A 14,802-nucleotide genomic window follows, 5' to 3' on the forward strand; every position below is an offset into this window, starting at 1 on the left:
CACAGAACAAAAGGAGACATTTTTCTAAAGATAATCTTACTCAAGAGAAGCCCTTTTCTAAATTTTAATCTTTCCCAAGATTTCCAGCAAATCTAAATCACTCTGAAAATACAAATGTAGGAACTGGAAAAGGCTAAATGTCTTTAGCTATGTGGAAAGCGGTACTTTTGTATCTATCTGTATGAGACTTTGTTTTCAAAGAAGAGGGGTTAAAAACTGCTTGAGTTCAAATACTGACTTCATGCATGGCTTAAAAGCTGGGTTACTCTGGGCAAGATACTTAGCCTCTCTGCTCTTAGTTATTCATCATTACTCATCTGCACTATTCCAACAGATCTTTATTTGCCTCTACCTCATTTTTTGACACACAGAAAAACTGTGTCCTGGGCTTCAGACTTCTAGCTCAAGGCTCTTGATTCTACATTTAATTTCTTCAATGCATAATGAATGGTACTTGCCCCCAACATACACATATTGCTGAACTGAATATAGGTATAGTGAAATTCCTATGACCAAAGGAATCACTAAAACTAGTTTCCCTGAGTTGTCCTAAAAATCTCATCTAGATACTAAACTATGTATCAGTTTTCTTGGTGATTCAGACATGAAGAAATGAAGCCCATGTATAGCTATGCACATAGCCATACTGTGTGTCACTGCAATGCAATCTATCTTAAAAAGAAATTGTCTACAACCTACGTGTTCATCTGCCTTCCACAAGTGGAAAAGTAATGTGACTCTGTCCTGGGCTTCTCTGATGAGCTCCTGTGCCAAAGTGCTTTATGTTATGAGTAATACACACAACTTCCATCAAGAACTCAAGTGAGATCATGAGAAAAAAGTGAGATCATATCCTAACCACCCCCTTGATTGGTCTTCAAAGCATTCTCCAGAATAAAAGTCTTGGAATGGACCAAAAATTATAAAGTGTTTTGGTTTTTTCCCATCCCTAAAATATTTTGAAAACAATATAAAATGCTGACCACATGATGATTTGATTTGAAAGATATCTCACCTGTGGTTTGTTTAAGTAGTTCTAAACCATTTAGTAAAGCCTGATCTACATTTTGTTTCCTGAGTAAGATGTCCTCTTGCAGAACCTGAAAACACAGGTACCATTTTTATGTGGGGGGGAAAAACATTTAAGTCAGCATTAACATTAGTTAATCTCAGAGAACTTTAATTAGATTTCACAGAGACATATTTGAGTAAATATCTCACATTTTCAAATGTTCTTATTGTTCCCATGTTTAGACCTCTTCTTTTCACCTCTGTGGCCCATGTCCCATGTTCATCTACCATAATTCACAGCATATTCCTTTTCAGAAAATACTTAGGGCCCTATGAAAATGGGCTTTGTGGACGTACTGAAGTACTGGTTAATACAGGTCTTTGTATACAACAATAAAATAACAAAATGAAAAGTGAAATATCCAGCTAATTAGATAGAGTCACTCTTTTCTTTAAAATGACTTCATTAAAAGTAATCTGTATAAACAGTCTTTTTTTGAGTACAGCAATTCATCGAAATCATCATAAACATAAAATTGCACAGAAATAAGGACTAAGAAATAATGACAATTGAAATGAAAAAATAAGATAAAATAAAATAAATCAAAATACCCGAAGTTCAGACTGCTGCTTCCATAGCCCCTCAGTGCTGTAATCCTGGACTGAGAGCTTGCTCAGTTTGTCATGCACTTCATTCAGCCAGTTCATCAGTTCAACTTCATCTTCCCCAAAAATCTTAGCATTACATAAGGCCTGCTGGAGGAGCTCAGACCTGCTGTGACTTTTCTCTTGAATCTCAATGTACCATACTTGAGAGAAGTCTAATTTACTCTGCACCATATCTTTATCCTCCCTGGAGCTCAAAACCTTTAAGGACTGGCCAATGCTAACAGCCTGGCGTAAATGTTTATTGTGATTGATGATGTCATCTTCTAAGGCCTAAGCAAAGTTTAAAAAAATAAAGAAGAAAAACAAAAAGAATGGACAAATAAAAATGAAAACATAAATAAAACTAAAGCATGACATGTGAAATGGATTTAGTTTGCAATTAAACAAAACAATAGTACATAACTCAAATTTATGTCACAAAACCACACAATAAAAACTGAACCTCGCTAATGTGTGATTTATATCTTACTTTGTGCTGTGCAATTTGTTCCTCAAGTTTAGATGCTTGGGTTCCTATGGGTTCACAATTCACCAGCCTCTTTTCTATGGTTGTAAGCCACTCGTTCAGTGGTTCTAAGGTTTCATGAAATTGCTGTGCTACCACCGAGATACCTTCCAACTGACGATTCCTACAAATGTGCCAAAAGGTCATTTAGGGATGAAGAATGTGTGAAATATTCAACAAAAATCTTCAGTCATGCTCTTGCAATCTATTCTAAACATTTTCTGTAGAAACTATCTAAGGTTAAAATTTAAATCTCTTAACATTTAAAGAACATATTAAAACAATTCTTCTGTTAAAAAAAATTAAAGTTGAACAACAGATCATCCTCAAGTTCCTGAATCTCATGAAAGTCTGAAGTAATCTTTTGTAACAATACTTCCAATAGTTACAGTTATAATAATGACAGCAATGTTATAATAATAACAGCAGTAATAGTAACGACAACAGGTAAAATTTATTGAACACATATTCTGTGCCAGGCCCCATCTTAAGTGCTTTATATATTAATTTCAATTGGAGCAACAGTTACTGAGATTGCTCTTAATCAAATGGTCAAAACTGGTTTCAAATTTTGAAGAGCATACATAGCTTCTTCCTCCTCTCCTTAGTGGAATTAATAGTGATTCCTATTTTATAAAAGCGCAGGGTTAGGTTTACTTCCCAAAAGCAATATTAATATTTTATGGATTAAAATATCATGAACAGGGGAGAAGTATTCATTGGACTTTTACTGGCACTTTAAAATACCTTTGGAAATACGTTTCCTCAGTTGCAGAGGACTAAAGCTAAAACCTGTTTCCGCTGTCCTCAGTATTTATCTAGAGCAAGCTATTGTTCTGGTCTGCATACAGAGTACCTGATTCAGTATCAAATCCTGTATACATAATTTCTGCTGGGATCAAGAGATATTGCTGCCTTAACTTCTTATCATGTTTAATTTTCAGGGAATTACATGTTTTGAAAAATTAGCTTTCTATGAAGAAGAAGGGAATTACAGAAAATTGGCATAAGCTATTAAACATAATTTCTATAACATATCACAATACACACACATTTTTAAAAACTTTCAGTTGATATATTTGATCCTAAAAATGAATAAAATTACTATATTCATAATTACCTCTGGATTATCACTATCTGTGACCTTTTCTTCTAAATTCAAATATCCAATCATCTAAAATCAGTGGAAATAACTATTCTGTGATGGGAGTTCACTTACTATGATTTAAACTGTCCACAATAAATCTGGGCATGAATCATAACCATTACCAATATCCCTCAATTTAATATCTCTGTGAAGAAAGTTTTAGGAAAAGAAGACTAGTTATGGTAGTAAAGCAGAGATCTAGACATTCACTCATTTATTATTTTTAAATTACTGAGAGTATCTCCCATGGCAGCCAGGGCACAGCTCCCAGGGCATTACACAGAGTGGTTAATCTGTTGACACATATCAGAGGACAACATGAGATTTTTCACCTCTTTGGGAGCACTTTATTCTATGGCCCTAAAGCTATAATTAATTATACTCTGTATTTGAAGTTTAGACAAATCCTTCTCTTCACTATTCTGGTTCCAAAGAAGGTGGGAATTTATATAACATACTCACTCAGGTCAGTGATTCTTCTATTTTCATCTATTTCAACCCAACCAGCCTAGGTGACTACTCTTCAATGTAGCTACTACTATGGCTAGTCAATGCGGCATCAATGCAGATACTGAAATATGGGTTGGGGTTTTGTAATAAAATTGTTGAGAACAAACACCCAGTGGAGCCAGGCTCTAGGCTTCCTAGCCTTCATGAAGTTAGAGCACCCTTCTACCTTCTTTGTTTCCTAGCTCCCATTCCCCTCTAAAACTTAGCTTAACTGTCATTTCCCTGCCCCTAGGCTAGGTTCTTCCTGTGATATGCTCCCACAGCAACCTGTATTTCAACTTTGAGACATCACATTCATCATTACTTCTCAATGGCTATAAACCCTCTTAGACTGTACCCTATCTGATGGCAGAGATGATCTGCCCAGCTCACCCCTATAACACAAGACCTAACTCTGTGCCTGATGCATGGTAAGCAGGCAGTAACTATGTAATAAACAAATGAAGTAATCACTCCCAAGGGAAATGCTTTTCTTAAAAAGTTGGGATATAGCGGTGACAAGCCATTACCATTAGAGGAATGAGGAAAGAGGCACTACAATCTTTGCTATCTCTGTTCACATACATGATAAACATAGGAAAATCATGATTTGAAGAAAAGTATTACCAAAATACAAAATGTCAGTTTTGTAGACAGAGGCCACTGCTACTCTTTCAAAAGAACTGGAAGTATATAAGTTACCTTGTTTCAGCTTTATTAAGCAATGCCTCCCATCTGCTATCCAAGAGACTGAGCTGTTTCAAAATCTTCACTTTATCTGCGGGCTCTGCTGTTGTAGCAATTTTTTCTCCTTCTCGTTTGATTACCTCCACCGTAGATTTTCGGTCATCCAACAATCTCTGGAGAAGCTTGACACAAAACATTAAATATAAAAAAGCAAGGGAATAATTGTATGAATATAAAGTAAAATGTATTCTAAGTACATTTGAAATATGACAAAAATGTATTTTGTATGTATGCACATATGAAAGGATCTGAAAAGCGAGATTTTAAAGGTAACTCATTTGTTTAATGATTTATTACTATTGGGTCAGACACTGTGGCAGGGGCTTTTCATAGTAGACAAAACTAATTTTAATTTTTTAATATAGAATAATACGGTAGAAGGTGCCACTTAGGATAACTCCAATGAATCATGAAAAAAGTGCAAAATCTCCATTATCGGAATGAAATAAGAATGCCTTAAACATTCAACAACTATCTGTCCTGTCAAGATACAAAAGGTTCCTATAAATCATTACTGTTTTCAAAACCCTTTCCCACGTTAAACAGTCCATTATAGACAAGGAAGTTAAGACTCAGCCCAAGTTCACAAGTTAACAACGCTAAAACGAGAGGCTCTTGGCTCCTTTTACTAGGTGGGACTGGCTCCTAAAATCTGTGTAAGGCTGCAAACTAAAACAGCTTTTACACGTCATTGGCAACAGGAAGAGAGGGTAGAAGATGTCAGAAATCTCCAAAGCTGGCTAAATAAGACTAATATTTCAGGATTTAGCACCAGAAACAAAATTCAATTTGATTCTAATTAAACATTTCAAAGCACCTGAAATGAAATGTTTGCTATAATTAGCCTTATACCTTGCTCTAATCTAATCAAACAAATGGCTCATGAGCAACTGCTGTGCACAGGCACTGTGCTACCAGCAATGAGGAAGGCGTAAGTGTATGAAACACTATGCTTCACTGCATCCTTAATGATCCTGACTGGTAATTAAGGAGTAAAGATTTGACAGTTACCCAGAAGTAAAAAGCTAAGAGTATTTTGAGATCAGGACCACCAAGGCAGAAGGTAAGAGGAACTTGTTTAAAGAGAAGGGTAAGACATACAAACTGTGTTGGCACAGTTTTTTATATACTAAAGTCATGATATAATCAAAGTACAACAGGTGCTTTGGCAGCAAGGAGAACTAATTACTTTAATACATTTTAATAATAAAGCTTCGAGCAATTAAAAAAGCAAAATCAATTAATAGGTTTTGTTGGCTAAGCATCATGACTCTGGGGGTTAACTTTAAATTGTGAATGGTAGACACTGTATTATGCAAAAATCGCACAAATGCAATGTGTTTCCAGTTATGTGTCCTTAATCCTTACCTCTAAACCTATTTCTAATTGGTATAATTTCCCAATATGCTGAAGTTTTCAAAAACTTCTAGGGAGATAGTATTAAATGTAGAAATTAAAGTAAGCAGTAAGTCTTAAATACAAAAAAAAATTGAGGGTAAATGTGGAATTTTTTGTTTTTTTCCATTTTTAATTGATGAATAATAATTGAATTTATGGGGTGCAATTCAATGCTTTGATATATGTATACATTGTGGAATGATTAAATCAATCTGATTGACATATCCATCACCTCACCTACTCATCATTTTTTTGTGGTGAGGACCTTTAAAATCTATTCTTTTAGCAACTTTGAAATATACAGTACATTATTAGCAGCCATGCTAAGTGAAATAAGCCAGGCACAGAAAGAGAAATTTAAAATGTTGTCTTTTTTATAAATTAAAAAAAATTAATGTAAAATTTTAAAACATTTCTTTGAGTTTTAAAATAACGTAATTAACATAATCCATCCTCTTCTTTTTAAAGTTCCAGAGGGGAGAAACCTTAACAGTACGCCATGCTCTAGGATCCTTCCCACATGTCATCTCAAGTCATGGCTGGCTGATTACTACTCAAAGTGGTATTAAATACTTCATACCCGACCATTGCTATCAGGGGCACAAAAACTATCATGTGGTCAGTCTCAGGTACATATCAACCCTCTGAAGACCCTATTTTCCCAAACTGGCCCCACTTTAGTAGTGTCAAAAGACACAATGGCACATTCCTCAGCATATATGAATCAAATATTTGTCTCTTTAGTAATAGGTTGAACCAAAAGAAACTGTCAATATTTAATATATAAAAAGACAATTTCATAGGGATCAACCTAATATATAAGGGAACAATGTTATTTCCATACAAATGCCATCTTGTCAGTGACCTTCCTTCATGACCCTATTTAAAATTACACACACCCCCTCCCTCCCTCCATTCCAGCACTTTAGGTCCCTCATCTTTGCTCTATTGCTTCCTGATGCCTCTCCCCGATCCCTGCTTTATTCATCACTTGCTAACTTATCACCATTCAGTTATTTACTTTACTTATTGTCTTTCAATCCTGGCACACCCTTCCCACTTGGCTTTGAACTCAATGAGAAATTTTCATCTTTTTTATTCAAGGATATATTCCCAGCATCTGGAACAAGGCCTGGCCCATGGTAGATGTTCAATAAATATTTGTCGAATGACTAACAAAATAATGTCTACAGCAGCAATAACCGGTTAACTAGGTTATCCTATTAATTAAAAGAGTCACAAGGTGCATTTTTTCTCTTGTTATTAAGATTTAATATGAAACGCAATACAAAAGCATGACTAACTTACCTTTTGTTCTTGTATCTGGGCCTTTACCACTTTGAACTCAGCCGACGGGGGCTTCTGATTGGCCACAAGCTCCTCAGTGTCCACCATCCAGCTAAGCAGGGACTCCAGGGCGTCCTGGAACCTCCCACAGTGCAGCAAGGCCTCCTGCAGCTGGGCTGCTCGCTGAGCCACCTGCAAAGTGCCAATTGTTTCCACTTATTTATTTGTTTCACAAAATAATGCAATCTGAGCACAAATCACTACTTTACATGCTTTTATTTTCCCATGTGGTCACAAATTTTCTTTTACTTTTCACTTAAAATTTACCCAAAGTATCGATAGTGGGCAGGATAGCAGTGAAAAGGAGACAAACTTTAAGCAAGTAGGCATGAAAATAAGGTTACCATCACAGTCAACGTAGAGCACTCAATCTTGGAGATTTTTGGATTGTCTAATACGTTTTATGATTAGCAATGAATGATTCAAATATTTTAGAGTTATCGTAAAAAACAGCACATTAGTCATTTTTATCAATATTGCATTTTATTTCCTTCTGATAAATATCAGAGATAATGATTTTTAAAAGACTAAGAATAAACAGAACTATTATAGCAGAGAGAATCAGAATTATATTTTGCTAGGCAAGAATAACAAAAGTATCCAGTTAAGTTCTGCTAGCTCCAAGCTCTGGAGTCTTTTTTCAACAAACCAGGCCCTTTGTCTACCAGTAAATGGAGTCTCTGTGTCCTACATAGAGATATCTTATTGCTTGTCTCAACAGATATTTTCCTTTTAGACTGAATAAAGTAGCTGGAAAGATATTGTAAGTGCTATGGATTATATTTACACCTGATACAGCATTCCAACTGTGTTTAAGGTGCACTACACATATGTATCAGACTTTAAAGAATGAATAATATAGTTTCAAGACCTGGCACCTGCTGAAGATGTCAATGGAAAGAAAACAACAAGAGTAACCACCACTGCCACAACCAGATATGCACTGCCATCCCATAATAATTTTCTGATAATTTATGTCTCGTAAAAGCTGCCTGCCATCGTATGTCAGCATTATCTTCCTAAGATATCAGAGCATTATTTCTAGTGTTTTCTCTCATGGGAATTTAGAAAAAGGTTGGACCTACATCTTACAAGTAATTGAGGGTTGATGGTCTATAGTGAGGGTAGCAGGACTTAGTCCAGGAATGATATAAAGACATAACTTTGTCTGTATGGTGTGAACTTAGTTGCTAATATTTGAAAATAGGAAGGTTTCACATAGAAAGTGAGATTTCCAGGTTATTTTGAAAGTAAACAGAATATCTGGCAACAGTGGGCCTACATGCCTACATGTCAATGATCTTCTGGAACTAAGTAGTGACCTGTACCCTTACAGATGCATGTGCCCATCATACCTGCACTGTTGTATCTGTGACCCTGTCTTGATTAAAGGCGAGATAACAGCAGGAAGAGGCTCTGTCTTACCCAGTTTGCTTCCTTTCATTTAGATTCCCTACCTAGCTCCAGTAGGCATCTGAGTTTGAGCCATCCAGTTTACAGTAATATAAAACAGTAGACATATTTAGAAAAGTTTGGCTACCACAAATATGATTCATGGTCACCACAAATGTTCATGAATAATAATCAGCAAAATAGCAATGAAGGGGGTGAGAAAATTACCTTCTTATTGAGAGTCTTCCACCGTGCATTGACATCATCCAGGTCATGCTCCAAGCCCTGAGTGCTAGTGCTTTTGGCAGCACTCTGAATAAGGCCTTGACCTAACCAGTTTACATCTTGCTGTTTACCTTGCAAGGGTTCAATCTCTTCTTTCTGAAATACCTGCAGTTAAAAGAGTAATAATTATATGAGTTATATTACCTATCAACCGCCAAATATATAATAAGCATTTCTTTAGGCATCAGGTTGTGGAAACCATCAATTATTACAGAGGTAAAGATAATTTTTATTGTCTAGCCATAGGTCATAGCTACCTTCTGAAGAACAGAAAGAAACTAAATATAAATTAGTAGCACATCAAAAACATTTGAGAATACTAAAGAATGATATTCTGAGTATACTTAATCAAGTTACTTATAAAACCAAGAAGACAGTACGTGTCTCCTCTCTTTATTGCTTCATTATCATAGGATGAAAACGTTTCTGTTGTCCCAGTTTAACTGTAGCAAAAGATTTACAGAAAATGCTAAAGAGCAAAAACATAAAATAAGTACAAAATGAGCCTTCGTGGGCAAGGCAATCCTAATAGGCTCTCCTAAGAATGGCTGCTGCCAGCTGGCAACTGAAGCTTGAGACTCACGTTGGAAATGGAAAATCAGGGACAGGATGAGGTGAGCCAAGTGGCCAAAACATGGCTTGGCAGGAGGGCCAAAATACAGAGATAGGAAAATGAAAAATACATAGGCATGTGCTGCAATAGTACGGATCCCTACACAAATAGCCTCCTCAATGTCTACAAAGATGCCAATGGACTCTCAAGAAATACAATGACCTCACCCCATGGATCTGATCACATACCTTACCAGCACAGCAACTCTGGTTACTCTGTAGTCATTGTCACCCACACCTGCACTGACAGTGGATTCCTAGCAATCTCTTCCTTACTGTCTATCCCATCCAATTTACAGTTCCCCAGTTGCCTGTGACTGGCAAAGGATTTAATGTGCTAAATTAAAATATAAGTGCCATGAAAGCAGAAATTTGTTTTCCTTACAGGAGTTCTATGACCTGGGCCTACCATGGTACCTAGCATGTAATATTTGCCAATATTTATTTGCCAAATTAATATCAGTATGGAAATTTATATTTCTATCTTAGGTGGATGACTTCAACCCCTTAACAGATAATACTGGGAGTAGATACATCAATATTATGATTATTTTTTTGAGACAGGGCCTCACTCTGTCACCCATGCTGGAGGGCAGTAGTGCAATCACGGCTCACTGCAACCTCTGTCTCCCAGGCTCAAGCCATCCTCCCACCTTAGCCTCGCCAGTAGCTGGGACCTCAGCTGCATGTCACCACGCCCAGCTAATTAAAAGAAATTTTTTTTTGGTAGAGACTGGGTCCCACTATGTTGTCCAGGCTGGTCTCAAACTCCTGGGCTCAAGCAACCTTCTTACCTCAGCCTTGCAAAGTGCTGGGATTACAGGTATGAGCCAACTCTTTCATAGATAATATGTTTTTGATATAGGGCTTGGAGGATGCCATGAGGAAAATAAATTATTGGAACTAAGGAAGGAAAGTTTCACATCGATATTAAGGTAAAACATAGTTTGAGATTCTGAGTCATTATCCTGAAGGGCACTATATAAATATACCAATGATTGGACAGTTAATCATAATACACAGAAACATAATAAAGGCACATATTAAAATAGCACTTCAGGAAAAAAATTGCAGACACAGTATGAAAAATAACTTTGAAAGATGTAGAGGCTGCAGGAGACAAATCCTCCAGACTCTGGTCTAAGGCCTAGCATACAGGATACTCCTGTGTTACTGTATACATGAGTAAATTAGAGAACAGCAAACAAATTAATGATCATTTTCTCTAAAATCTCCTCCTAGCTAAAAACTCAAACTACCTTTTCCACAGAAAATGTATATAGACAATTTCCATACTGGCAGTTTATATATAACAATAATAAATATTTAAAAATCAATTACACATAATCAAATAAATTATAAGATTCACCCAAATCATTGAGGAAAAACTTAGGAAGTCTCCGTAATTTTGCAAAAAGGTAAAATTTATCAAATATGTAAACAGAAACTTGGCAACAGAATGTTAAAGATAGAATTTGGCATTATAATTCAATTTCATTTCTATACCACTTTCTAAGTTATAACTTCCAGGACTAATAGCTTTGGATATGTTTTACTACTTATCAAAAAGTGGGGGCGGAGGGTGGGGGTGTACAAAAACTGCTACCTTTTAAATTCCAGGAACTTGTAAATAAACATTCAAGGAAACGTTTTATTTTCCCTCTTATATAGTTTTCAGGACAAAAGGATAACAATAATGTTCTATTAAATTGCCTTAACCTCTGGTCTTGGTTTTAAATTAATTTCAGGGGTATATATTGGAGCAGATCTAGGTAAATCTGATAGTTTTCTAAAGTGCCCCCAAAAATATACTAAGGATTTAAAAAGATAACTACTAAAGAGTATATACTCCCCTAAGATTTAATTGTTTTCTACAAATAAACTGAAATATCCTTTACAGAAAAAAATTAATTTGCTAAGCTTTTAAATTAGCATGCCATTTACTGCATGTCTAAGAAAAACGCATAACTAACAAGAACAATTATTTCACAGACTGAGAAGAGGAACGGTTCTGATATTGTCTAAGTTCCTTATCTCTCAATGTTAACAAAATACCTATGAAGAGAGCCTTTCCCCCTAATCTAACCCACAGCACACAAGCATGAAGAGAAGTTTAAAATAAAATAAAACTACCTTTGAGGCCAAGTTTACCAGAAGAGTTTAGTAAAAGTACTAAAATAGCTGAACTTCAATCTGAGTGGAAAGAAAAAAATTACAGGCTTGACAAGCAATCTCTACTTATTACAAGGCTGCACCCTTTACTTTCTTACCTCATTCACCACTCACAAAAAGTTGGGAGCTATAATGCCTGCAAAGTACAGCATGATAACTCTACTCTCATATGCAGAGCTCCTGAGAGAAATTTTTCAACCTATTAAAAAAAGTCCTTAATGTGGATAGAGTACTTTGCAGGCCATAACAATATAATAGTTTGTACCTTCATGACTAAGCCTGTTCAAGCTTAATAAATCCAATATAATGGCTCTTAAATGGCAGTGTCTTTACCACAATTTGTGTAAAAGCCTAACATTAACATATATTCACAGTGGAGGCCTTCTAAATGAAGGGGAATGGCCACCATCTGCACAATCAATACAGGACCCTGAACAGCTGGGAATATCAATTCTTCTCCAAAACAGTCCCTATTAATTTGTTATAATTATCCATTTATCAATATGTGGCATCTTGCAGGGTGCTAGTCAAACCCCCAAAACAAAAGTGTGGATTTGATTATTATTAGAAACACTAGTGACCACTCTGAAACAGAACCACAAACTTTTAGCAGAATCGCAAAACTTTTGACACTGCAGAGTTTCATATTTCCATGAATTACCTGAACCAACTGAAAGCCATTGCAGACTGTGTCCAATATTCCTGCCTGGGCCCCTGTTTTTCTGGGTGCTGCTTTCTTTCTTGCTGATACGAATTTCAGGGAGAACTTCTTATAGAGCATTTCGCTCTCCTGGGCAGAAAGAGGAGCCTCCACTTCCTCTTTAGATGCAATGTTGCATTCTCCTGAATCATATTGTGTCAAAAGTGTCACATTTTCTACTAAGCTGGTGCTACCACAATCTACATCACTCTCCCCTAGATCTGTGTGAGAGAGATCTAAATCTTGAGGGGAATCCTTCAAGAGTTCCCTACTTTGTGCTGTGATTTGGGATTCTCCAGGTCCGTATGTTTTGTCCTCTTCTCCAAGATTAAAAATATGCTCATTTTCTCTATTTCTTGGCATAATTAATGGGTCACACTTCACAGGGCTCTCTTTCAAATTATTCTGCAGGCAACAATTTTCATCGTGGATTTCCCTTTGACCATTTACACGTTTTGCTTCCTCTAGTGGAGAAACATCATGTAAAATCATTTTGAAATTTTCATCAGGGTGGGCACTTTGACATGAAAGCAGCGGGATTTTCTGTTCGCTAATGGAATTAACAGAAAAAAATGGTCTGTATTGGTCTGTTACAAGAATATCTTCAGCAGAAGACAAACTTTTAATTCGTGACTGGTCTCCAGTTAAAATGCCCTGTTTTTCTTCCCTCTCTGCTGGAGGGCTACATAAACCAGAGTCATCCTCCTCCGAAGTGAGAGAATTAGTACCCCATCTGCACTTGCTGGCCTTGGTAACAGCATCTGACATATCAGCAGGTTCAACAAAAGAGCTTTCACTTTTGTTTGCATAATCCATAAAATTGGCCGGGACAAACATTCGCCATGACCGTCTATGCTCTTTCTTTTCCGCATGAGATTTGGCTTTAGGTAATCCTGTGGTTCGAATGATATCACTATTTAGTTTGAGTGCATCAAAGATCATCTTTTCATCTAGTTTGTTAGCTTCCCGACCTCTCAGCTCAAATACACTGGAAGAAGTAAGGGCACCATTAGAGCATAAAGAACTAACATCCAGTGTTCTGTGACTGTAGGGTAAAGTTCGATCTGTAAAATGCCTGGAAGATAGACTACCTTTTGAACCAGAGTCTATCTGTTCATTTAGTCTAACAGTATCATAGATTGACCGCTGTGGGACGTAACAGTCTTCGATATTTAGGTCCTCCTCTTCTTCACCCTTCCCTACACATGGGGGATTCTGACGTAAACAGTCTGGTCTGCTGAGTGGCTTCCCCATTTTGCAGATAGTTAAAACAAATATTGCAGCTCTTGACACAGATAAGAAATAAGATAAAGCATCTTTCAAAAAAGTATACTTCTGAACAGAACTATGGAGTGTCTTTAGCATAAAGACACATGCTCAAATAATATATGTCATAATACATGAGGTGTTTAAGGTCATCAGCAGTGCATCAGTATAAATGCAACTATCCTTTTACCTGGTTGATTTTAGGATTCTAAACAATAAAGTGCATCAATAACAGAGAACAAAAATCTCCTTTGTCCACCTTTCCCAGCTCCCAAAGTCCCCGTTCACACACTCCAAAACACAGAAAATAAACAAACACACACTTAACAGTGGCTCAAACACTCAGAACATTCCATTGTCAGTCCATTTCCCTTTTTAGTCTGATATTTCCAGATTAAAATTTCCAAATGAGCAAGCATTTTAACAGCCTGAATGTTAATTTCGGCAGAGCTCTGGTTAACTGTAATCCACTTAAAGATGGCTTGCAGAACTCCACCATTCTGGTAAATAAACCATGCTCCAGAAATTTAAAAGACAAACACAGGGACCTGGTATTGTTCACATCAAGGCACAGAACAAATCTTCAGAGAAAAATAAGTTAAGTCTAACGTTATGAGAAAGTTACATTTTTCTTTTACTTTTTTTTTTTGGAGGGGGGAGTAGCTATAAATAAACTTGACTGAAAAGGCAGGTTTTCTTCCTGTTTTAAGCTTCTTCAATGCTATTCAGAACTACTCAAAGGAAGAAAGAAAAAAACATCAGACTTTTAGACACCCAGGGCAGTACAATCCAGCAACCGTTTAAAGTAAACAGAAAGCATGGTGTACTACTAAGCTTCTTTAAAAAAAAAAAAAAAAAAGAAAAGCCATTTCCAAAGATTCTTATCTGGTCCTCCTTAGGAAGGCTTATTCCACCTGAGGCAATTGCAGCAACGAAGAGCTCCGCGGCTTCCTCTAAGGCACAGGCAGCGTAATTCACATTGAGCAGAAAACCCAGGGACTACATTAGCCTTTGAAACTGAACCAAGTTCTGTGGCCGCGGTATGGCCTTCATTTCAGCTGG

At 36.5% G+C, this 14,802-nt stretch overlaps 1 protein-coding gene across 14 annotated transcripts in view; it reads right to left on the minus strand.

Moving 5' to 3' along the window:
• DST (dystonin) overlaps nucleotides 1-14,802 on the minus strand; it is a 494,203-nt gene that overhangs the window by 69,799 nt on the left and 409,602 nt on the right. For 12 of the 14 annotated variants that reach the window (XM_024929292.4, XM_063604922.1, XM_008954352.4 and 9 more), the window contains 6 exons: nucleotides 8,934-9,095; nucleotides 7,275-7,445; nucleotides 4,524-4,690; nucleotides 2,150-2,309; nucleotides 1,624-1,950; nucleotides 1,016-1,100 (listed from right to left, as the gene is read on the minus strand). In XM_024929292.4, the coding sequence (XP_024785060.4) occupies nucleotides 1,016-1,100; nucleotides 1,624-1,950; nucleotides 2,150-2,309; nucleotides 4,524-4,690; nucleotides 7,275-7,445; nucleotides 8,934-9,095 (1,072 nt within the window). The remainder of the gene's footprint in view (nucleotides 1-1,015; nucleotides 1,101-1,623; nucleotides 1,951-2,149; nucleotides 2,310-4,523; nucleotides 4,691-7,274; nucleotides 7,446-8,933; nucleotides 9,096-14,802) is intronic. The other 2 variants (XM_024929293.5, XM_034962263.4) reach the window with 1 other exon arrangement.

The sequence above is a fragment of the Pan paniscus genome, chromosome 5 (genome assembly GCF_029289425.2).
Source record: "Pan paniscus chromosome 5, NHGRI_mPanPan1-v2.0_pri, whole genome shotgun sequence".
Classification (NCBI taxonomy): Eukaryota; Metazoa; Chordata; class Mammalia; order Primates; family Hominidae; genus Pan; species Pan paniscus.